The following is a 23,147-nucleotide window of genomic DNA, read 5'->3' on the forward strand; positions in this document are numbered from 1 at the left end:
CCCACAGAAAACCCTGAGCTGTTTACTCCCTTTTGGAAGCTTAAAACTAACCTCACTTTCTGGGAACTGAGCATCTCCAAGTGGTCAGCACACCCGGGCTCTCATTACTTCTTTTCTCAAACCAAAGCTGTGTCTCTAACGAGTCTTCTCTTTCTTGGAAATTCTGCTTCCTGATATCTCTTACTGCATTCTTACTTTTTTCCCCTCACAACAAGCACAGAAAATGATACTACTTGTGGAGTACATCAGGATAGACGGACAAGGCTATCTTGCCAAGAGGCAACCAACTGAATTAGTCTAGGATGTCAGTTATCTGAGCACATCTATAACCCATCTGCAGCATATTTGGTGGGAATTATTCTAGATGGCCTTATATTGCTGGTTAAAGATCTGTCTGTCCACACTCTACAGTTAATCAAGTGATAATCAAGTGATAAACATCAAAATTTCTTGTTGTCCATGATATCCATGTAGTGATATGGTCCCTCTTATAAGGCCTAGTCAGATCTCTGATCCCAGAGGCAGAACTCTGAGTAAGTTTTTGCCTTAACATTTCTGTTGTCTCACCTGCAGAAATGCACCAGTGCCGGAGCGACGAGTACAACTGCAGCTCTGGTATGTGTATCCGATCCTCCTGGGTGTGTGACGGGGACAACGACTGCAGGGACTGGTCTGATGAAGCCAACTGCACAGGTCAGTGCTTCCTGATTAACAGCACTCATCTATTAGGTGAACTAATTAATATCTGCTGCATGTACTAGTACTAGTTAACATCATATACTTGTTAACGTCATAGCCTTAAATGACCATGGTATCTAGACTGAGAATCAGCTTGGACCATAGAAGTCAGCTGGTTCAGGGCTTCCCAGAGAGCTGGTTTGTGATGAGATAAGGATCTCGTGCCAGAATACAAATGAATATTCTACTTCCTTCACCCAGAAAGTCTTACAAGAAAAAGGAGAGTGGAGCTAAACAGTGTTCTGAGTGATATAGTTGATTTATATTTGGGTCAATCTTTTCAACTTTTAGGGCCAGTAAAGAGCAATTCACACACTGGCCCCTGGTGGGAACCATATTTTGAATAGGACCCAACTAGTTCATATTTTTCAAATTGAACATTGAATGGTTCCCCTAATTAAAATTTAATTACAATTAAAATTTAAGCTGTGCTTGTACTTATTTGAGATAAGATTTCATTAAAAGTAAAGTTAGAAACACCAGGAATGTGAGGGTAATGCTAGGTGGTGTTAGTTAGAGGTAATATTCGAATTCTTCTGTTGTTTTCATCACATTACTTTGTTTAATGATTTAATGGGGGCCATACACATTTGCTTCGGGGTGGGGGCAGCAGATAAAACATGGAGTTGAGAAGGTTGTAGAGGAATAAAAACAAATCTCTTTTAATACTTATCACTTTATATCCCGTGACTTTATACAATTAATTTGCCAAAATGTAAAATAAAAAGTTTAAAATTCCTCAATTCCATAACCCAATATGTAGTTTGCTCTGCAGCCTCCTCTAGAAGTTGCCATTCAGTTCTATTGTAAACCCCTCCGAAATGGTGGCCATGTACAGCACACAGGATGTTCTGTGGTGGTACCAAGTTCCCTCCCCATTTCTCCTTTCTGGTGTGGCCTCAGTGCTAGGCTTCTGTTAGAAAGACTGCAGGAAGTACTTCTGTGTACACAAGTGTGGCCTGCAGAAGGAAGAAAACCAAGGTCGGTGAAGGAGCTGCCACCCGCCCAGGAAACACTCAATGCTGCCTGGAAGCTTTGGGTTTGGATGGATAATTAGTTAATGAATTAGAGGGGCGCGCTTGGGCATTTCAGTTTGTAAACTGCAGTATGATTGAACATCTTGTGAGCACAACGGCATTAGTCAAACGTGTATTTCAGCAGCAGGTGCCGGTCTTCCAGAATGAGTTCACAACTTCATTTCTGTGGGCAGGCTTGTCTAAACTCCCGGTTTTATCTCTGGTTTTCTTCTGGCAGTGCTCACTGGGGATAATTTAGTGCTCTTGCCATTCAGCTGCAGCCTTATTCCAATGACTGTTCTTCCAAACCTTTTAAGGATGATTCTTTTTCTCATCATCTTAAAATAGTTGGAGGTTGGATGTGAGCTCATTATGATGTGTAGCATGACACTTCATTTCCCGCTCTATTAAATTAAGCTGCATATGACACCAGAGAAAATGGGTCAGGGCTGCTGACCTGTTGGCCTCAGCCCCCATGCATTGTCTGTGCTGTGCGTGCTCCTCCTCCTCCTCTCAGCCTTTGTTCTCCATGGGCTTTTCAAGCTTTATTCCCTTTAACCTTCCCTCCCTGTTATTGAAGGTATACATTCAGTTTCTTTTCTCTTAGTTGTTACCTTTAGACACGTTATGTGCATTCTCAATATTTCCTATACATACAAGAACTTTAAATCTTTGACCACCAAACTGATTAGTAAAAGACTTAGTATCTTAAAATGCCATTTAGTTTTTTGATTTTACATTTCAGAAATTCAAAAATTAGTATTTGTTATTATTTTTAGTAACCAACCTTCTTTATAGGCACATGTCTATTTACCACCTATCTTTGCTTCTTCTATCCAGTACCTCCTTCCCTGGTTTTTGGAACAGAGGTCTGAGGGTGGTTAACTCTTTCAAGGTTCTGTTAGTATCAACATGTCTTTAATGTTTAGCATGGAATCTAAATTGGTCTGGATTCTAGGTGTATAGTGATTTTTTTTTTGTAAGTTTATTATTAGAATTACTCCTGTTTCTTTCTGGCCTCTTTTACTGTTTGCAGTTCTGTCAGATTTTCTGTTCAAATAACAACAGTGTTTTCTTTGAAGTTGCCTTTGGTTTTTGTTGTTACACAGTCTCGCTTGTTTCATTTGTTGTTTGAGACTCATTTTCTTTTTAAGATCTTAGGGTTTATGTTTCTTGTAATTCTGGGATTTTACAGCTGTGGAATTCAGCCTCTTTTGCTTTCTACTGTTTCTGATCTTGTTGTTAGCACTTGCTGCAGCCATTTGTTGCACGGCTCCATGCTATTGTTCATGCCTTCTGTTTTTATATCTGCTGTCTTTCAGACTCTGTGCTATACTCTGATTTCTTTAGACTTACCTTCCAGTTCAATAGTTCTTCTTTCAACCAAATCTAATCTGCTGTTTCACACATCTGTGGAACCCTTTTTATTTTCATGACTATATTTTTGTATCTAGAATATCTGTCTGTCTCTTTTTCAACCGTGCCTTTCAAATTTTAATGCTCTTTATGCTTAGTGGTTTTTGTTTTGTATCCTTAATCATTCAAATTGTGTTTATAGTCACTTTCCTTTTCCCTCACACACTTCCTAATAGTCCGTGCTTTGTAAGAAATGAGGCAGTACTTTTCCTTGTTCTAGTACATCATTCATCTTTGTTCTCCATTTATGGTCAGTTAATGCCTTCATCAGATATTTCAACAGGTCTTGGTGAGTCAGGGAAGCTCTAAGAACATAGGTTGTAGGGTAATGATCTTTATTAGAAACTGAAATTCCATGTCACCCTGTTGACCCTTCCAGTCTTAACACTTGTTTTTCTCTCAAAATTTTTAGTCTGGATTTAGAGTCAGTTTCTTCCATCTTTGTACTAAAATATTTTTATTTATAAATCCTGCATTGTTTATCAGGCACTCAATGTCAAAGACTAGTAAATTACTTAGAAGATAGAAAAATCCAGAAAAAGCATTTTGTTATACATTCCAGTCATGCCTGGCCACTTGAGTGAAATTGGGCACACTGATTAATCTTTCTGATCTCAGCTTCTGGGATAGAATCTGAAGATCTCTGACGTGCCTCCCAGAGTTGTCATTTAGAAACCCCGCTAGCACTTTGAAATAGTTTTCAATTAAGAATGAAATACAAAGGCTGAATAATAACAAGTAGATTAGCATGGTAATCATTTTATGCAACTTTACATTTCATGAAAGTGAGCAAGGCGGTAAGGAATGTTTCAAAGACCATCAGATTTCTGACACCAAAAAAAAAAAAAAATCAAAAGCATCTCAGGTGATGGTTATTACTGGTGCAGAAACTCATGTAACTTGCATGCTTTATTTATTCCTTTTACAAGATATAAGTGTATTTTTAAAAGATATTTAATGGATTCTAAGTGCCAAAGGTTATAAATGTTGAAACTTCCCGTAGACTTATTTAAATGCTACCAAATTCAGCCTTGGTCTTTGGAAAGTTGAAAAGACAAAGATAATGGTTCACAACTTGTTTTAAAGTGCTTTGAAAAATCAGGTTCTTAGCATTTCTTATCATCACAAAAAATAGCTTCAATTTCAGTAGAAATCGTAGAGGACATTGTGAGGCAGTTTTCTTCACCCTCGAGCAGCTTATTGCCAGTCATCTTAATTGAATAAACAACTCTAGTTTTTTTTTTTCCTCCACAACAACCTGATTTTGTTTGTTTTACCTCTTTCTGCTGTGAAGATGTCCTGTTCACGGTTAAGCTAACAAGGAGCCGCTCTAGGTTAGCCCCACCCCTCACCCCGATCCCTAGCTTTCCTTTCCACCATTTCAGTTACCTGGGATGAACCATAGTCTGAAAATATCAAATGGAAAATTCCAGAAATAAATACTTGATAAGTTTCAAATGACTCTTATTATGATATATCATTAATGTTCCATTTCAGTCTTAGCTTTATCTCTTCCTATGTCTATGACCAAATTTCTGGAGATGTATACATTGGAATGTATATCATTCATTGTAGGTATGTATACATTGGAAAAACATAGTGTATATGGGGTTCAGTACCATCCAAAGTTTCAGGCATTTATGCAACATCTTAGAACATACCTGTGGATGGGGGCAGGTGGTTACTGTGGATTCTTTTATGCTGGTTGTAAATGAGGCCAATTCTTGTTTTTCTTCAGCAGTGAACAGACACAAGCAGCTTTCTATGTAAGAAGAGGAAGTGGAAATCTAATGAAGAAGGCAGTTATAGTGTTGATTGGGTCTGAGGCAGATATTATGTACTTGAACTCATTTTTGAGATTTTAAGCTATTTCTAATGATTTGGTGGCCACAGCCCAAGTGTGCAAATGAAGCTGTTCATTTCTAGCAGTGACTCTGTTTCACTAACTGCTGCTGCTGCTTTTTAAAGTGCTGTAGTGGGTGTTATGTATTATTGGCTGGTAAGATGTTAGATGTTGTTCTTGCCTTCCTTGGTTAGACAGTTTTAGGTTCTGAGGCCTGTGTTCTTTGAGACTTGGGAATGAATTTTTTTTTTTTTTTTTAATGTTCTTTGGGCCTGAAGTTTTCCACATTTAAAGTTGGGTAGTGTTTTGTGTTTTGATTTTGGTTTTGATATATAAAGTCATGGCTTGTCAGAGCTGCTTGTAAGAGCCCCTTAGATAACAATGTCAAATGGGAAATTGAGGCCTCCAGACTGACTGGACCAGGTCTAGAACTCTCTCTCTAGAGCACACACTGCCTTTCCTTGTTTGACAGCATCTAAAGGAGTCAGATTTATGGAGAGGATAAAGTAGCAAGATCTAGGAAGAAAAGTAGAGGCTTTACCCTGGACAGCCTGATGCAATTACTTTATTACCAGAAGGTTTCTCAGTTTCTCCAAGCCTGTTTCTCCTGTGTGAAAGAGGAATAATGCTTACCTCACAGGTCATTGTACAGAGGAGGGATTTTTTTGACAGGGGCACCTGGGCCTTTAGTGGCTGGCGTAACATTTTGTCAGCACAGACTCAAATCCCTGCCTCCCTCTTGGGGTCTGCCCAACTGCTGCATTTCCCGCCCTCGGAGTAACTCATGCTCCAGCCCTTTAAACCTTACTGCCTAGTGCAAAGCTTCCTTTCAGCTGACTTGTGACAGTTGATGGGGGTGGAGAGGAGGGAGGTGTGACTATGTCCCTTTTCTCTGTTGGCAGCCATCTATCACACCTGTGAGGCCTCCAACTTCCAGTGCCACAACGGGCACTGCATCCCCCAGCGGTGGGCGTGTGACGGTGACGCAGATTGCCAAGATGGTTCTGACGAGGATCCGGTGAACTGTGGTAAATGCAAATGCCTTGGCTCCCACCTGAGCTTCCCCAGTGTCTGCTGTTCAGGAAGAGGCAGCAGATGGGCCAGGAAATGAAATCACGCCCTGCCGCACCCGGGCTTCCACTGTGACACTGAGCAAGCCCACCCACTCTGTCGTGCTGCCATATGATGTAGTCTTAATTCTCAGGCAGCAGTTTCCCTCTCACAAACAAAAAGTGTAAAATGCCGCCATAACACAAAATCAGTATGTAAAGTGCTTTTATACACCAAATATTTTTAAGCTTCTCTGTCCTTATCCTTTTGCCAAACATTCAAAATTTTCACAGTATAGTTGTTGTCTACATGTCATTTTATATATTCTACTCCTTCCATGTTACAGAATTTTTTCTTAAAAAAGATGTTTCCATATATCAGTATTTTCTGTAATTACCATTTTTATGCAAGATGCATGTTCATTTCATGTTACCATTAACCCAGTTATGGGTTACTTAGTCCATTCCTGGTTGGGCATTTGAGTTTTACACAATTATGTTTTTAGTTTTACACAATTATGACAGCTGTTTATGTCCTTGGAAGTGAAGGCTCATTTTTCCTTGGAGATATTTCCTGGAATTGTGGGTCAGAAATGCTGATGGGTTCTCATGATTCTCTTCCAGTGTTTCTAGGTTATTTCCAAGGGACATCTCCACCAGCCACAGACTGCTTGCTTTCCCTAGTCTCCCTTGATTTTAGGTTTTATCTCTTTAGTAGTTCTCACTAATACTGAGTATACTTGTTTCTTATAATTTTAATTTACACTTTTTTAAAGAAACTTTGTTTTTCTTAGTGACATTAACCATTTCTCCAAGTTGTACTACTCATTTACTGTTTGTTTCTGTATGATGTCCTTTAACAAATTTCCTAGGTATATTGACTTTTTGCAGGATTAAAACACCTTGTGTTGTCTTATACCTACCTAATCCTCATGGAACTATTCACCAAGCATTGAGTTTGCAAAGGCCATGCCTGTCTTGGTAGAACTGATAAGTCCAGTGCCTGGCAGGGACTCTGCTTAGGAGAGAGGGACCTGGCACTAAGGCTTCTGGGCTAAGTATCATGGTACCTTTGTTCTAGTTTATTTCCCTTAGAACTCATTGTGAAATTTTTGGCTCTTAACATTTCAAGCAAACGTTCTCCAGAAGGGCTTCATGTTAGAATTCAAATTAGAATTCATGAAAGAAAGAAGGTGGCCAGTGATCTCTAGATTTTTTTGAAAATCCAGGATTTTGTAATCGGGATTCATGTTTGTCTCTCTTTTTTCCTATTTGTAGAAGCTTTTTTCTTCTGCAAAAAAATACTCAGTTTTTGAATGGGTCGGCCTTTCATCTTGTTCAAAATGGAAAAAACATAAGATGGCTTATAGTAAAAGTTGTTCTCCCCATCTGCCTAGTTCCTATCCTATCCCCATGAGAAGCCATGGTTTAATATCTTTTCAGAGATGTGGATATGCAGTCATCACTGTGTGACATTATTTTTGTCGATGATGGAGCACATTTACAATGGTGGTCTCAAAAGATTAAATGGAGTTGAGAATGTTCTGTCATTAGTAACACTGTCATGTTCCCGACATCATAGTGCAGGACAGTACTGCTGGTGGTGATGCTGGTGTAAACTGACCCATTGTGCTGCCAGTCAAGTGCCAGGGTAACACACACAAGTATGTAAGGTACCAGTGCTTGATAGTGATAGCAAATAACTAGTGATTGGTTTGTGTGTTTATCATGCTATACTTTTTTGTCATTATTGGAGAATAAACCCCTTCTACTTAAAGAAAAGTTAACTGTTCAGCAGTCTCCCACATTACACTGGTAACAGCCTCTACATCTTTGTTTACCTCACCTTTTGATTGCTTCAAGAGATCACGTTGACTGAGTGACCTATTCTGTACCATCCAAGTTGTGCAACATACTCTGTGACTTTCACATGGTGAAGAAATTGATGAGTGACACATTTCTTAGAATGCACCCATCATTAGATGACGCATGATTGTAGATATTTAAATATAGTCTATTTTACACAAATAATAATACACTATGCATGTTGTTTTGTAGTTTGATTTTTGCATAACTCTGGGACAGAATTTTTTACAGAGTTCTTCAGTCTCCCTCAGCTGTCTAGTATTCCCATGCACAGCCATTTATTAAACAGTCCTCTGCTGATGGATATGGAGGTGGTTTTCCATCTGTTACACTTCTGCTTACATTAAGTACAGGTTCTGACCTTTTCCTTACACTATTTTTCATTTGTGTAGACAGAACACATTATTTCTACACTGGGAGTTACTGGTCAAAGTATATATACGTTGGTAATTTTACAGCTATTGCCCAGTTGCCCCCAGGGTGGTACGAATCGGAGTCCTGTGAACAATGTCGGTGAGTGCCTGCTCATTTCTTCTTTACCATTCTACTCTGAATTGGATTTCAGAGAAGAAGTGCAATGGATTCCGCTGCCCCAATGGCACTTGCATCCCATCCAGCAAACATTGTGACGGACTGCACGACTGCTCCGATGGCTCGGACGAGCAGCACTGTGGTGAGTCTGCTTCCTGCCCGGAGGAACGCCAGGCCCTGGTGGTTGTGAGTGAGGAGTGCCTGTTGGACCAGATCCTTTTGTTTCTTCAGTACCTGCTGTGTTTAGCTTTGAACCAATTCACACTGAGTCCTGGACTCAGTGGCTGATCAGAAAGGGAGACATGGTTTGGGTAGAGGAGAATAGAAAGAGGATTAAAGTGTGTGGTTATGGGATTAGTTTATACTTTGGTGAAAGGTACTGTTTTGTTGCTATGTGCATTATAAATTGACCGTTGTTTTCGATTGGGCACTTACTTTTACTTGATTGGTTTTTTATTAGTGTTGCTGATTATCACTCCAGAAATATTTTTAGGCCAAATGATCCTTTCTAGTCCATTTTCTTTAGACCCTGAAAGATGGTCTTGGGTCAGTTGTACACCTCTTTGGTGGACATTGTAATCACCAGGGAGCTCTAAAAGCTACTGTACCTGGGCCTCACCCCCAGATATTTCAAATTAGTCTAGGGTATGACTTGGGTGATGGGATTTTTTTCCTTACAGTATTTCAGGAGATTCTAATGTGCAATTCAGGTTGAGAGCTAATGGGTTAATACAAACTGGCCTGTAGGTGAGATTTGGCCCAAAACCTGTTCTTTTAAATGAAGTTATATTTCAATCCAACACTTCCCTTTGCTTACATATGCATACTGCCCTCATGCTGTAGTGGCAAAATCAAGAAGTTGTAACACAGGCTGTTTGTTAAGTGTCTGCAGAGCCTAACATTTTGCTCTCTGGTTGTGTTAGTTTGGGGTTTTCCAGAGAAACAAAATCAATAGGATACACACACACACACACACACACACACACACACACACACACACACTCATCATACACAGCAGCCCTCCTACCTACTATATATGTGTGGAGAGAGACATATAAGGAATTGACTTACGTGGTAATGGAGGCTGGCAAGTTCAAAATCTGTAGAGTGAGCCAGCAGGCTGCAGACCCAGGGATAAACTGAGGTCACAGTTTAAATTTGAAGGCGGTCAAGCTCCAGACCCAGAAGAGAGCAACTGTAATTCAAATCCAAAGGCCTTCTTGCTATGCTGTCATGTGGCCTTTTCTCTGCCTATATCTCTAGATGAGGACACCAATCATGTCGGATTAGGGCCCCAGCCTATGACTTCATTTAACCTTAAGGACCTTTTTAAAGAACCCCTCTCCAAATATAGTCAGGCTTCAACATAGGAATTTAAGCTGGAGGGAGGAGCACAATTCACTCCAGACTCTGGTCTATTTTGGAGAAAGCTTCTTGACTCCTTGTTAGAGTCAATATCATATCAGTAATGATTCAGATCATGGGCTTTGGTGCCAGACAGCTCTGGATTTCAGTTTTGGCTTCACACTCATCAGCTGTGTGCTCTTGGCAAAATACTTAATACTGCTACCCTTGTTTTCTCATTCTGTAAACAGAGACAGTAAAATCTTTTTTAATGTTGTTTTGAGGGTTTAATGATGCACTTTATGTCAAGTGCTTTAGCTGTGGGCTTGGCACAAGCAAGTGCTCGGCCAACAGTGGCTGTTACTGTTGTTTCCTGAATGCATGTCTGAACCAGCGTGCGATGCCCACGCCCAGTGCTCATGGCCCTTTCTCCTTGCTGGCTCCCTTTTAGAGCCCCTCTGCACTCGCTTCATGGACTTCGTGTGTAAGAACCGCCAGCAGTGCCTGTTCCACTCCATGGTGTGTGATGGGATCATCCAGTGCCGCGATGGATCAGATGAGGATGCCACCTTTGCAGGATGCTGTGAGTGGGGCAGCTGGGGGAGGTCACTCACAGCCATGGGGTTTGGCTGCCCGGGGACACACCTCTCTCTAGGTATCAGGTCTGACTGAGTGTCCAAGCTCACCTTTCCTGAGAGTTACCTCTTTGTTTCAGAAGTGCTGCTTTTAGCTTTGGTGTAGGTATGAACAGGAGGCTGGTGAGTGACCACAGTATTGGCTCCGTTTCACCTTATACCAGAGGCCTTTCTGGCCAGTCTGTATTGAATGCCAATCTCTGTAGTGCCCCCTGCCCGCTGTGCTCTCCAGAGGTCCTCACAGCATGCACCCCCACATTGCACGCTGTATTTTACTGTCTGCCTCTGCTGCTGCCATGCTAGGGTCAAAGGAGCAGGGAATTTCCTTTGTTCATTGCTATAGCCCTGTTTCTCAGAGTCCCCTGCATTTGTGTTTGTTTGCTTGGGTTGCCATGGCAAAATGCCACATGCAGGGTAACTTGGACAACAGAAATGCATTTTCTCTTGAAAAAAGGAGGCTGGGAGTTCACAGTCAAGGTGTTTGCGGGATTGGTTTTCCCAGAGGCCTTTCTTGACCTCACAGGTGGCCATCTTCTCCCTGTGTCCTTGCATGGTCTTTCTTCTCTACGTTTCTGTGTTCAGATTTCTTCTTCCTCTTCCATGGACAGCAGTCGTATTGGATTATGACTCACCCTGATGACCTCATTTTAACTTATGTTTTTAAAAACATTACCTCCAAAAAAATCACCTGTCTAAAGTATTAGGGGTTAGGATTTCAATCTATGGATTTTGGGGGGATAAACTCAGCCCATAATAGTACTCAATAAAGGACTGTGGAAAGGATTAATAAATAGAATGTGTGCTCTGTTAAGATCAGGTTTGGCTTTTGCTTTCACGGAAACCTTCAGCACAATAATGGCTCTTGGCAGAGGATGTTTTTCCTCTCTCCCGTTCTGAGCATCACTCCTACTCTGACCTCCCCAACACGGAAGTAATCTGGACTTTATGGGTGTTTGTTCCTTATGTAGCCCAAGACCCCGAGTTCCACAAGGTCTGTGATGAGTTCGGTTTCCAGTGTCAGAATGGAGTGTGCATCAGTTTGATTTGGAAATGTGATGGGATGGACGACTGTGGGGACTACTCTGATGAAGCCAACTGTGGTGAGCATCAGCCTCCTCGTACCCCAGCCCTGCAGTTATGGTGACACCTGTGGCTAAGGAGGGGATGCTTGCCAGCATTCTCACCTGCACACTTTGCCCTCTCCTTCCTCAATAGCAACTACCTCCAGCTCTTGAATCCCCACACGAAGAATTGAGTGAAGTGGGAACTTACACCTAGTAGATGTGGGAAATTTTTATTATGTTTCCTTTTCTTTGCTCAGTTGCAAGGACCACATTATATATATAAAGAATGCAGTGGGTAAAGGATTGTGGTAAATATTGTAGAATGCATCATCGCCACCACCACCCTAAAAATTGTAGACCACAGCATCATCAATAGTTAGACTATTGCTTTGGTAAAAGGTCAGAATTACATGTCAGGTGATCATTCTCAGTATAACAATCTGTAGTCATCGCTGGGTGCAGTGGTGCACACCTGTAATCCCAGCAGCTCAGGAAGCTGAGGCAGGAGGAACGCAAGTTCAAAACTATCCTCAGCAACTTAGGTCCTAAGCAACTTAGACCCTCTCTCAAAAAAATAAAAAAATAAATAAATAAAAAGGGCTGCAGATGTGGCAGAGTGTTCCTGGGTTCAGTCTCCAGCACCCCCCAAAAAGAAAAAATGTAGGTCATGAGTTTGGAGCTGGGAAGATGGAGTACTGTGAGTTTATGGGTATATTCTGTTGCCCCTTGGGTTCATAAAGTTGCCTTATCTTTTTTGAGAGGGAAATGCCACTGGCACTGGACATGGGTATCCAGGACAGTGCCTCTAGGTGGAGCTTGTGCTCACTGTGGTACAGGAGAAATGACTGATACCATTGTTGATCTCTGCAGAAAACCCCACAGAAGCCCCAAACTGCTCCCGCTACTTCCAGTTCCGCTGTGAGAATGGCCACTGCATCCCAAACAGATGGAAATGTGACAGGGAGAACGACTGTGGAGACTGGTCTGATGAGAAGGACTGTGGAGGTGAGAGGCTCTAGGGTGCTGGGTCAACCCCACAGCCGAGACACAGCAGGATAGGTTGACCTGTTTGCACAGATTATAACTTTGTCTCTTTAGTGCCTGGCTTATTCTGTACTTTTCTGGCTTTTTTGGGAGAATCAACCCTGAGGAGTTTTCAATCTTTCCTCCCATTTGCAATCAGGGTGCTTGGTTTTTATTGCCAGGGTTATTCATTCCTGATTTTGCAGGGCACAATGAGATGCCCAGAGCCTTGCTGCTGACCAGCAGCATTCACATCTCCTTGGAGCTTGTTAGAACCTCAGTCTCTGCCCTTCCCCCACACCTAATGAATGGGAATCTGAATTTTAACAAGGTCCCCAGGTCCTGCCTGGGCTGTGATTCCTCTGAGGAACACTGATGTGGGGTGCAAGCTTTCCCTTTCATTTTTGGCATTGTCTCCAAACCAAGTCTTGGGGTAGTTGTGATGAATTAACTAGAGCAGTTTGGCCTTGGCAGGAATTCTCTATCCGTCCTGTATCTTCCAAGTCAGCTGTTCACCTTTTGTTTGCTTTCAGAAACACCTACAAAAGCAAGGCCATCTGAACATTAGCTCCTATCCACTACAGCAGTATGTAAATCTACTAACCAGAGGGGAAACAAATATCGTCTGTTCTGACACTGCATCATGAATGATTTTTAGATGGGCTTGCAGTACAGAGCTGTGACTGTCACTAGCCTCTCTTGGCTGGTGCAGCTAAAAGGGGGATTTGGTTTGGAACACATTTTAGTCTGAGGTCAAACTTCTGTTAACACTTTGGGTTTTCTTTTTGGTGTTTTTCTCAGATTCACATATTCTGCCCTCCCCCACTCCTGGGCCCTCCACGTGTCTGCCCAATTACTTCCGTTGCAGCAATGGGGCCTGCGTGATGGACACCTGGGTATGTGACGGGTACCGGGATTGTGCAGATGGCTCCGATGAGGAAGCCTGCCCCTCGCTTGGTGAGTCCTGGTCTCAGCTCTCCGTGGTACCTGTTCCTGTGTCGAGGCTGTTCTGGAGCACGCTGTAGGCATAGCCTGACTGCCCTGTGCTGCTCACCAATAGGGTGCTTCCAGGGCAGGGAGACTTCAGTGCTTTTCCCTGGATCAGACCCATGGGAACTCAGAAACAGAGCATCCCATCTTCTGTAACTGCCCTCTGAACTTCCTACTGGAAAAGGCCAGCCACCCTTATTTCCCCGAGACCGCTGCAGGCAACCTTTGTTTCCTTCTCTGTGGGAAATTATAGTTGGGATTACAGGGAGGTTTTTGTGTGTATATTACACTCTCAGGGGAGAGGGCCCAATTTTCCTGCTTGATAGTTGTGGAGCTGGTCCTTCTAAAAGAAGGGTGAGCACTGCCATCTAGTGGCTGCACAGAGGCAGCTGAAGAGCTGTGCGTAAACCATTGCTGTAGGCAGGGCCCACCTTGAGACCCCATCTAGTGCCGGCCCCCCACCACAGGCAGAGCCTGGGTGAGGATGCTGAGTTTCCCTAAGCAGGAGTCTATTTCAGATTCACTTATAAACTGCACTTTGTATCATCCTTGCCGTGGCTGATCTCCTGGTTGCCCCTTGATGACATTGCTTCCCTGTTTTTGATATGTCCTTAGCGATTTTCAAGGTGTAGCACAAGGACTCCTCTATAATGGAATCACCTGCAGTGTATAAAATGCATAGCATCAGAACTTCTGGTATGGAGCCCAGGAGATACCCACATGATTCTAAAGTTCATTAAAGCTTGAAATTCTTGCTTGAAATTTCAGTTCTTGGACCTTGATTCCTAGTTTCAAGGCCCTGTGTGCTCTGACTCCTCCTTTCTTCCCTCACTTCTTAGGGCTGCTCATCTGCTCTGGGCAGACTTGTTCCTTTCCCTCCTGTATTCCTACAGCAGGCCTTTTACCCTTGTCCCTCCCTCATCCTCCTGCTTTCCCCATCCATGAAATCTACCATCTGTGGGGCAAACAGAAGCAAGAATTTCATAGCAAAGAGACCTTGATATGTCATTAGCGATTCTCAAGGTATGGCACAAGGACTCCTCTATAATGGAATCACCTGCAGTGTATAAAATATAGCATCAGAACTTCTGGGTGGAGCCCAGGAGATACTCACATGATTCTAAAGTTCATTAAAGCTTGAAATTCTTGCTTCAAACAAGTACAATGTGATTCTCCCTGTCAAACCTCACCCTTGCAGAGCTTCCCAGACTCCTTTAGCTGATGCCCAATCTCACTGAACTTAGCCGTTGTCCTTTGGGTTCTTGACTGTGATCTGCTATACATCGCTTCCTAATGGCAGGTCTCCTGTTTGGGGATGATACTGTAAATTACTTGGAATTTTCTCCTGTGTCTACCACAACAACAGGCAAATAGCAGCCCATAAGTGCTTCTCAAATTAAAACAAATTGTAAAAAAGGATTTTAAAAGTCATAAAAACCCTTTTGTCTCTAACTGTTCCCACCTATGTATTGAATTATCCTTCTCTCACAGTTGATTTTGGTTCTTAAAACTCTGGCCAGAACTAGCCAGTTCTGACTCATCAGAAGAGCAAGTTCCTTGCTTTATGTCTCATTCAGCTTTTGTGTGGAACCTGGGGCCTTGTGCATGCTAGGCAAGTGCTGTCCCACTCAGCTACATCCCCAGACCCTGTAATTGCTTGTTAAACAGTTCCTCTTAGTTAGTTTCTTTACTTTGCCTTTCTCCCTCCTCGTTAGACCAGTTTGTGAGCTTTTTGAGGGTTGGTGATGTTGACCTAGTTGCTTCCTAGCTCTCTCCTCTGACAGCTTGGGATAGGCTATGGCCTTCTCTGGTCTCTTTAATCACTTATCACTGTTTGCTTTCCAGCTTCCCCAATGTTTTCCCTTTCTTTCTATTCTTTTTTTTTTTTTTTTTTTTTTTTTTTTTGGAGCTAGGATTGAACCCAGGGATGCTTAATCACTGGACCACATCCCAGCCATTTTTTTTCATTTTAACACAGGGCCTCACTAAGTTGCTTAGCATCTTGCTACATTGCCGAGGCTAGCCTTGACCCTGGGATCCTCTTGCCTCAGCCTTCCAAGCCCCTGGGATTATAGGGATGTGCCACCGTACCCAGCTTCCAAATTTGTTGCTTTTGTCTTTTTTCCCATTATTTGTACCCTTTTGGGGTTAGGTCTTAAAATTATCTCTCAGCTAGGTCTTTAGTCAGGGTCTGAGAGGGAGCAAATTAAGTGGTGGTGTCCAGAGCACACACGGGTCTCTCCGGGTTCCCTTTGCAATTCCTAAGGCACTGTGCTCTCCTAACACATTGAATTGTCTCTGTTACTGGCCAGCTTGCATAATACTGAAAACGGAATTTTAAAAATCTTTTTTTCTAGCAAATGTCACTGCTGTCTCCACCCCCACTCAGCTTGGGCGATGTGACCGATTTGAGTTTGAGTGCCACCAACCAAAGAAGTGTATCCCCAACTGGAAGCGCTGTGATGGCCACCGGGACTGCCAGGATGGCCAGGATGAGGACAACTGCCGTGAGTAGTTTGGGAGTGCTTTGGCCCCAGGCAGATTTCCAGAGTGTGAAATATCCCTTTGCCCTGCTTCGTTTCTGGGTCAGCACACACCCATGTGTGTGAGTTAGTGCAGTTTTGTGTACCCATGTTTCGACTATGTCGTCCCCAAGGGCTTTGCTACATGGACCCACATCATATCATCTGGTAGCCACATTCTTTCTAATAAGTTGCCTGAGATATTTTAAACAATAGGAGCAGATCTAACAAAAATATTTTCTAAGTAAGTGAGAAAAATTAATTGTTTTTTTTTTCTTTTTTTGCTTGATATGTTTAACTCTTTAAAAACACCAAGGGATCCAGCCTACGTCCTCTATATTTGCATTCATTCTTCTGAAAGTGTTAAGTGAGGCACAGAGACTACATTGTTGGGGGGATTACCTCTGCACCTTATTAAGAGGTTCAGTCATCGCCCCTAGGGTAATTCTAGTTGGAAACAGAGAATACTGGCCACATGTGGAATGATGACCAGGCAGCCTGAGCCTGCTCTGAGATGACATAGACACTGACTGTATCAGTGTGTTGAGTTCAGAATGGGCTGTGGTGCCTGTTCCTTGCGGGGAGGTTCCTTGGAGTAGGTGATGGAGGGAGAGACACTGGCTTTTGCACAGACTGAGGTTCAAAGTGTCACCTTGGCGGGGATGGCCTACAGGAAGCAGGGGGTGAAGTCAGAAGTCAGACACAGAGATGAGCTCATGTTCAATACCTTTTGGTCTCTGGTTGCACTGAGGCCACCTTTGGCCTGATGGGTACAACTGTAATGGCCCTGGAGGGGTGTGACTGAAGAGGAGTGCTCATTCCCTGCCATCCACATGCCTCTGATGATGGGCTACCCTAGCTCAGGCCTCCTGCTTTGCAGGCTCTCCTCCATCTATCCACCCATGACTGCAGACAGTCAGTGTCCCAGCCAGTCACGTAGTTTTACTTCCAGAAAGAACATTTCTTCATGCTCATCTGACTTCTGCCCTGGTGAACCTAGAAGAGAATGGCAAAGTCCCTCCTGTCTATCTACAGAGCCTTCCAGCCCTGACCCCAGCAGCGAGCTCTCCATTCTTTTTTTTTTTTTTTTTTTAACTTGGTGGCAGGGTGGAAGTTACTGAGGGTTGAACTCAGGGGCACTTGACCACTGAGCCACACCCCCACCCTATTTCGTATTTTATTAGAGACAAGGTCTCACTGAGTTGCTTAGTGCCTCGCTTTTGCTGAGGCTGGCTTTGAACTTGTGATCTTCCTTCCTTAGCCTCCGTTGGGATTACAGGTGTGCACCACTGAGCCCAGCCTCTCCATTCTTTTTTGATCCCTGTTCTAATCTCACTTTTTCCTCTTAAAATGAAGATTCCTTAATGAAAAACTGAGCCCCCAAATGGAGCCCTATCAAATCTTACCATTTCAAAATGGATTAGGGTCTAGGCAGAGAAGGATAGTTATCCCTTAGTTTCTCTAATTCAGTAGTGAAGAAATTTATGTAACTTAGAGGGATCACATGGAGAGTAAAAAATGAACATTTAGTGATCCCACCTCAGTCTGCTGAATCAAGAGCAGTGGGAAGGGGTGCTTGAGAACTCATCCTTTTAAAAGAGACCTTTCTCATGCTTAGCATTACAAAAGTTTGCCAAATGCCTGCCCTTTGTAGATATTTTTCCCAGTGAGGCTGGGAAGAAAGGGAAGTGGGAATTGGCCATCCCTCCTGTCTCTGTAACACATTTCCCCACAGGGTGCCTGACTAGGCTTTCCCTGCAGAGTCTGGTTAGGGGGAAGCACTGTATGTCTTCAGAATCTTCAGTCTGGCGGGATGAAAATTGGTTGATCATGCACGACGTGGCCGGCACTGATCAGCTGTGGGATACAGTCTGGTGGGAGGACCACAAATCAGCAGCTGTGTTTCAGTGCAAGGTGGGCAGTAGCAAAAGCATCTCCAAGGAACCAGCATAGTTCAGAGTGGACCTGGTCATCCTCCAGAGAGGTGGCAGCTGGTCAGGAAAGGGATGATAATGTCTAAGGAGCAGGTTTTGTTTTTGTTTTAAACCTTTTTTTTTTTTTCAGTTGTAAATGGACACAATACCTTTATTTTGTTTGTTTATTTTTATGTGGTGCTGAGGATTGAACCCAGAGCCTCACACATGCAAGGCAAGCGCATTAGTGCTGAGCCACAACCTCAGCCCCAGTTTTGTTGTTTTTAGGAGATGGGGTCTTACTACATTGCCCAGATTGGTCCCAAACTCTTGGGCTCAGGCAGTCCTCTTACCTCAGTATCCGGAGTGGCTAGGACTACAGTGTGCCACTGCAGAGTTTTAATGGAGAAAAGCGGGGAAAGGTGGCAGATGGTGGGCATCCCAGCCACTGGAGACAGCATGAATACCCAGAGGCTCAGAGACACTGGGAGCACCTCTGTAGAGGGCCATGGGCAGGGAAAATGGTGAATACATAGAGACAAGCCGGGCACTTGGGTACAACGGCCATGCTTAGGGCCCCTTATCCCCTGTCACAGGGAACCATTAATTATTTTAGGGAGTGGTGTTTGTATTTTAAATCACTTGGACTTCATCATGAGAGAAATGGTTTAGAAGGGGAGGTGAGATTGGAGGCCAGGTACTACTGAGGCAGCCAATGTGATGGGGCTGTGAGGTGAGAAAGGAAGAGGGCACGTTGGTATATTGGAGGTGATGTTCGTAGCAGCCATGAGTCCTTGGCTGTGGAGATCAGCAGGAAGGAAGAGAGGCGAAACTAGAAGGAGGAGAGGAGAAACTAGAAGGAGAAACTGTCCAGAGAAGAAACTATAGGCTGATGCTAGCTTGGGTGGGGCATGGGCAGGTTTCCCTGTGGAGCCAGGGACCACGAGGGGTGGGGGATGGGCACTGGAGTCAGGGCTGGTGTTCGGCATCTTGGTTGGAAGCGAGGCATGTGGGCCAGCAGCCGGGAGGAGTTGCCCTTCCCATGTTGCATCAGCAGTCAGTCTTGCTGGAGACCCTCTGCACCTAGCCCCTCATGAGCCTTCGCCAGTTTTTACACTCTGTGGTCTCCTTTAACAGGCTCTGTAGCTATGGGCTTGTGGAGACAGATTCCACCAGGTCCTTTTAGGTCTTGACAGGCTCCTGACCTGAGAGAAAAATCGTCTCGAGATTTAGCCTGACATGTAAAACGTATTTATTCTCACAGCAAATAGATTTTTCTCCTAAATGTACTTTTTCTACAGGGGTCACGAGGCCCTCATTGTTCACGCCTCCTTCTTTTTCCTGAATGTCACTCTGCTTTCATCTTGGCTGTCTGAAGGAGCCTTTCTTTGTCCAAAAGTCAGGGAGTTTGATAAGTTGCTTCCTAGGGGTCTTTGTTTCAAAAAATACCCTTTGACTTTTCCACTTTTTCAATTTGCAAGCTAGGGTGATTTTTGTTTGTTTGGTTTGCTTTTTTCTTGGAAGCTGTGAAGGATCCCATTATTAACCTTCTGCTCTTGGTCAGTGATCAGGACCTGAATAAATTCAGATGCTTTTGGGGGAAGAACCCCTGTATATCATTGCACCTGCTCTTGTCACGGGGAACTTGGGAACCAGGAAGATTCGATTCGATTGCCTTATTTATTTGTATTTGTTTCATTATTATGCCTTTCTGCTTTCTTACCTTTTTGGGGATCTTTTTTTATTTTTCTCTTTGCTTTATCCTAAGCAGTTTTCTTCAGGCTGCTGCTACTTTGCTCTGTTTGCTGTTAGAATCATTTCTGACTCCTTGTAAATGGCCCTGCTCTATTTAAAAGGTCATTACTAGATTGGATGAAAATTTGGAAAGCATGCTTGTTACATCTGCAGGTAATGCAGAGTCAACAAAAGCACTTATTTTCTGGTAAAATAATCAGGACTCAAAAAGAAAAATGAACACTTGGTAAGGGAAATGTACCTTCCATTATTCTCATGTAAATTATATATTTATTTCACTTAATTGTTAATTACCTTGTGATTTTGGTATTGTCTCCATTGTAGAGATAGGAAAATTAAGGCTCTAAGAGAGTCTTCCAGTCAGTACCAGACTGGGATATTTATTTAGATAGAAGGTCATGATCTTTCTGCCATGATGTCTGTATAGAGAGTTTTTTTTTTAAATGCCAAGATAAGAAACAATTTATTATAGAGAGAAGAAAAATTTCTCATCCAAAATATAGAAATCTGTACAACTTTGCCACAATCAATATACATGAACATTACAAACTTATACCAGTTCATAATTTACCAAATAAAAGATGACTAACAAAGTTCACAAAAATAGATGGTGGTCTGTGGAAAAGACTTTTACCCAATTAAATGTGTAGAGATTTTATCAGAGAAGAATATACCAAACCTAACAGAGAAATCAAACAGGACTTAGTACAAAAGTCTACACTTATGTTAAAATAATGAATGCAGTGGGCCTCTGGGACATTAAAAGAGCAGAGCAGGTTGATCCCACACTCACCAAAGTGATAGAACATCTGAGCCAAGTAAGAGATCATATGACAAGGTGAACGTTAAAAATAATCAACAAAGAGGCAAAGACCTACAATGTTCCTCCTGGTGATAGTAACCTATTAATTGGCATTCTTTAAATCTGTGTTTTCAGGCTGTTTCAAATTTGTCTTATTCACAAGGATGTTGCTTAATTCAGGGTCTTAAAATCAAGATGTGCTGTCTCCACAATTTTCCTAAATCCATTAATCCTTATCAAAAACAAAATGGCATGAGTGTGGCATGATTCCTCTCAGAGAAGCTGGCCCCTGCTGGCCACTACTTCTGTTCTAAGTGCCCATCCACCATCTCTTTAATAATCATTTAAGAATTTGCAGAGATTAATGGCAACTTTATTTCCAGAATCTCAAATCTGGTTTTTCTTGCTTTTGGAGTTTTGAGATATATTTTATAAGGAAGCCTCAAACATCTTTAACAATCCTACTCAGCTGTTGTTTGGCAATAGTTTTCGCATATTCTTATCAAGTGGTAGACGTCTGTGATGGGAATCTTGTGTTTTCCAAGTGGTCCCCTTCTGAGCAGTATCCCTCTCTGACTGTCCTGTATGAAGTGGCGTCACTGCCCGTCCCTTTAACTCAGACACCATTACTCTATGTTCTTTTGTGGCTCTTACATTATCTGAAATGACTTATTTGTTGGTTGGCTTGTTTGTAGCTTCTCTCAAGAGAAGATAATCTCTTTGACAGTAGGTGCCTTGTCTTTCCTATACATGTTCATAGTGCCTGGAGCTGTTCCTGATGCCTGCAGGACCTCCTTTAATGCTCAGTGCATGGGAGGGTGAAGTCTGTCTTGGGATCCTGAGACTGTTACAGCAGTGGTTCTTCAACTTTTTTGTAGAACTCCAGTATGCTTGTATATGTAATGCAGTTGTCCACCCGCCCCCCTGCCCCAAGACAAACCATTTTCAGCTCAGTGTATAATAGATTTCTGTAATACAATGATTTTCTTGAAGTGTGGGATTATAGTTTGTGAAAAGCCTCATAAGTGGATTTTGTAGTTCCCTTCTCCCTTTGTATCTGCAGATTCTGTATCTGTGTATTTAAATAATTGTGGAGTGAAAAATATGTATTTACATACATATATAAAATGTATTTATACTGAACATGTATAGACTTTGGTTCTTGTCATTCTATAAACAAAACAGTATAATACTGATTTGCAAAGTATTTACATTGCATTAAGTATTATAAGTAATCTAGGGAAGATTTAACGTATACAAGAGGATGTGTGTGAGTTATATGCACAAACTGTGCCATTTTACATAGGGGACTTGAGCATCTTTGGAGTTTGGTGTCTGCAGGATCCTCCAGCCAATCTCCTGCAAATGGTGTGGGACCACTGCACTGTATTAGCTTTTTTTTTTTTTTTTTTTAAAGCAAGTACTAAGCTGAAACCATCCTAGAGACTCATGCAGTGTTATTAATTCTTTTGTATGAAAATTCATCAATTGAGAACAATTGTTAAGTGTTCCATTCCTGCTCTCACTACCTTTCTCCCTGGCAATCCTCATATCTTTTTGCCTCTAAGAAAATATTCCTGGATCCTTTATCCATTTCTGTTGAGGATCCTGGTGGTTCTCCTATGAACACTATGCAATTTCTCTACCTCTGTCTCAAAGAGTGGTTCTGGCCAGCAGAGGTTCTCAGCCTGGTCAATTTTCCTGATTCACACGGGAGCTTTTAAATACTTCATCTGCTGAGTTCCTACTATGCTCTGCTACAGGAGGTTTGGTGCAAGTTCAGGAGTCTGTACACTTTAGAAGTTCCCTAGGAGACTGTTAAAGAATTACTGCTGTTGATTCTTTGCTCTTAGATGACTACAGTGACTGAGAAGTCCTTTTGGTAATTTCTTTTTCCATTAATACCCTGGAATAGAATTTAGAGAGTGTGATTAAAGAAATTTATTTAAACTATTTTAGATGAAGCTTTTTTTTTTTTTTTTTACCTGGAGTGTAGGCATGGTTCATCATGTTGATATAAACGGTATAGTCATGTGTAGTAGAGTGCATGTATTTATTTGCACATGGGATGGAGGGTAAGAGCTACCACGAGTTTTGTTCCTGAATCCCAATGGAGAAGTTATAGTCCGGGCTCAGGAAACCAAGATAGAATCCCAACATAAGATCTGGACAAACACAGGGGCTGGAGTGCATATCGGTTTTCCGGCCACTGTAATGAATTACCTCAGACAGAGTATCATGGAACAACACTTTTATTTTCTGATAGTTCTCTGAGTCTGAAATCTGACACGGTGTCACTGGGCTAAAACCAAGGTGACGGCAGGGCAGTTCCTCTGGAGACTCTAGGGGAGAATCTGTTTCATTGCTTTTGTCAGTTTCTGGGGCTGCCCTCTAGAGGCTCATGGCTTCTGCCTCCACCTGAGAGTCAGCAGCGCTGGATCTCTGGGACCCTCCTACTGTCTTTACAAATCTGCCTCTGGCCACATCCAGGAAAGGGTCTCACCTTGAAGAACGCATGTGGCTACATGGGACCATCTAAAAATCCAGGCCGGACTTCCTTCATCAAAGTCCTTTATTTAATCGCATCTGTGAAGTCCCTTTTGCTAAGCAAAGTAACTTACTGGCAGGCTCCAGGAATGA

At 42.6% G+C, this 23,147-nt stretch overlaps 1 protein-coding gene across 1 annotated transcript in view; it reads left to right on the forward strand.

Moving 5' to 3' along the window:
• Sorl1 (sortilin related receptor 1) overlaps positions 1–23,147 on the forward strand; it is a 165,111-nt gene that overhangs the window by 113,958 nt on the left and 28,006 nt on the right. The window contains exons 25-32 of the mRNA XM_077796964.1: positions 574–693; positions 5,916–6,041; positions 8,494–8,601; positions 10,255–10,386; positions 11,407–11,538; positions 12,373–12,507; positions 13,327–13,482; positions 15,873–16,022. Coding sequence (XP_077653090.1) covers positions 574–693; positions 5,916–6,041; positions 8,494–8,601; positions 10,255–10,386; positions 11,407–11,538; positions 12,373–12,507; positions 13,327–13,482; positions 15,873–16,022 — 1,059 coding nt within the window. The remainder of the gene's footprint in view (positions 1–573; positions 694–5,915; positions 6,042–8,493; positions 8,602–10,254; positions 10,387–11,406; positions 11,539–12,372; positions 12,508–13,326; positions 13,483–15,872; positions 16,023–23,147) is intronic.

This window comes from Urocitellus parryii, chromosome 4 (assembly GCF_045843805.1).
Source record: "Urocitellus parryii isolate mUroPar1 chromosome 4, mUroPar1.hap1, whole genome shotgun sequence".
Lineage (NCBI taxonomy): Eukaryota > Metazoa > Chordata > Mammalia > Rodentia > Sciuridae > Urocitellus > Urocitellus parryii.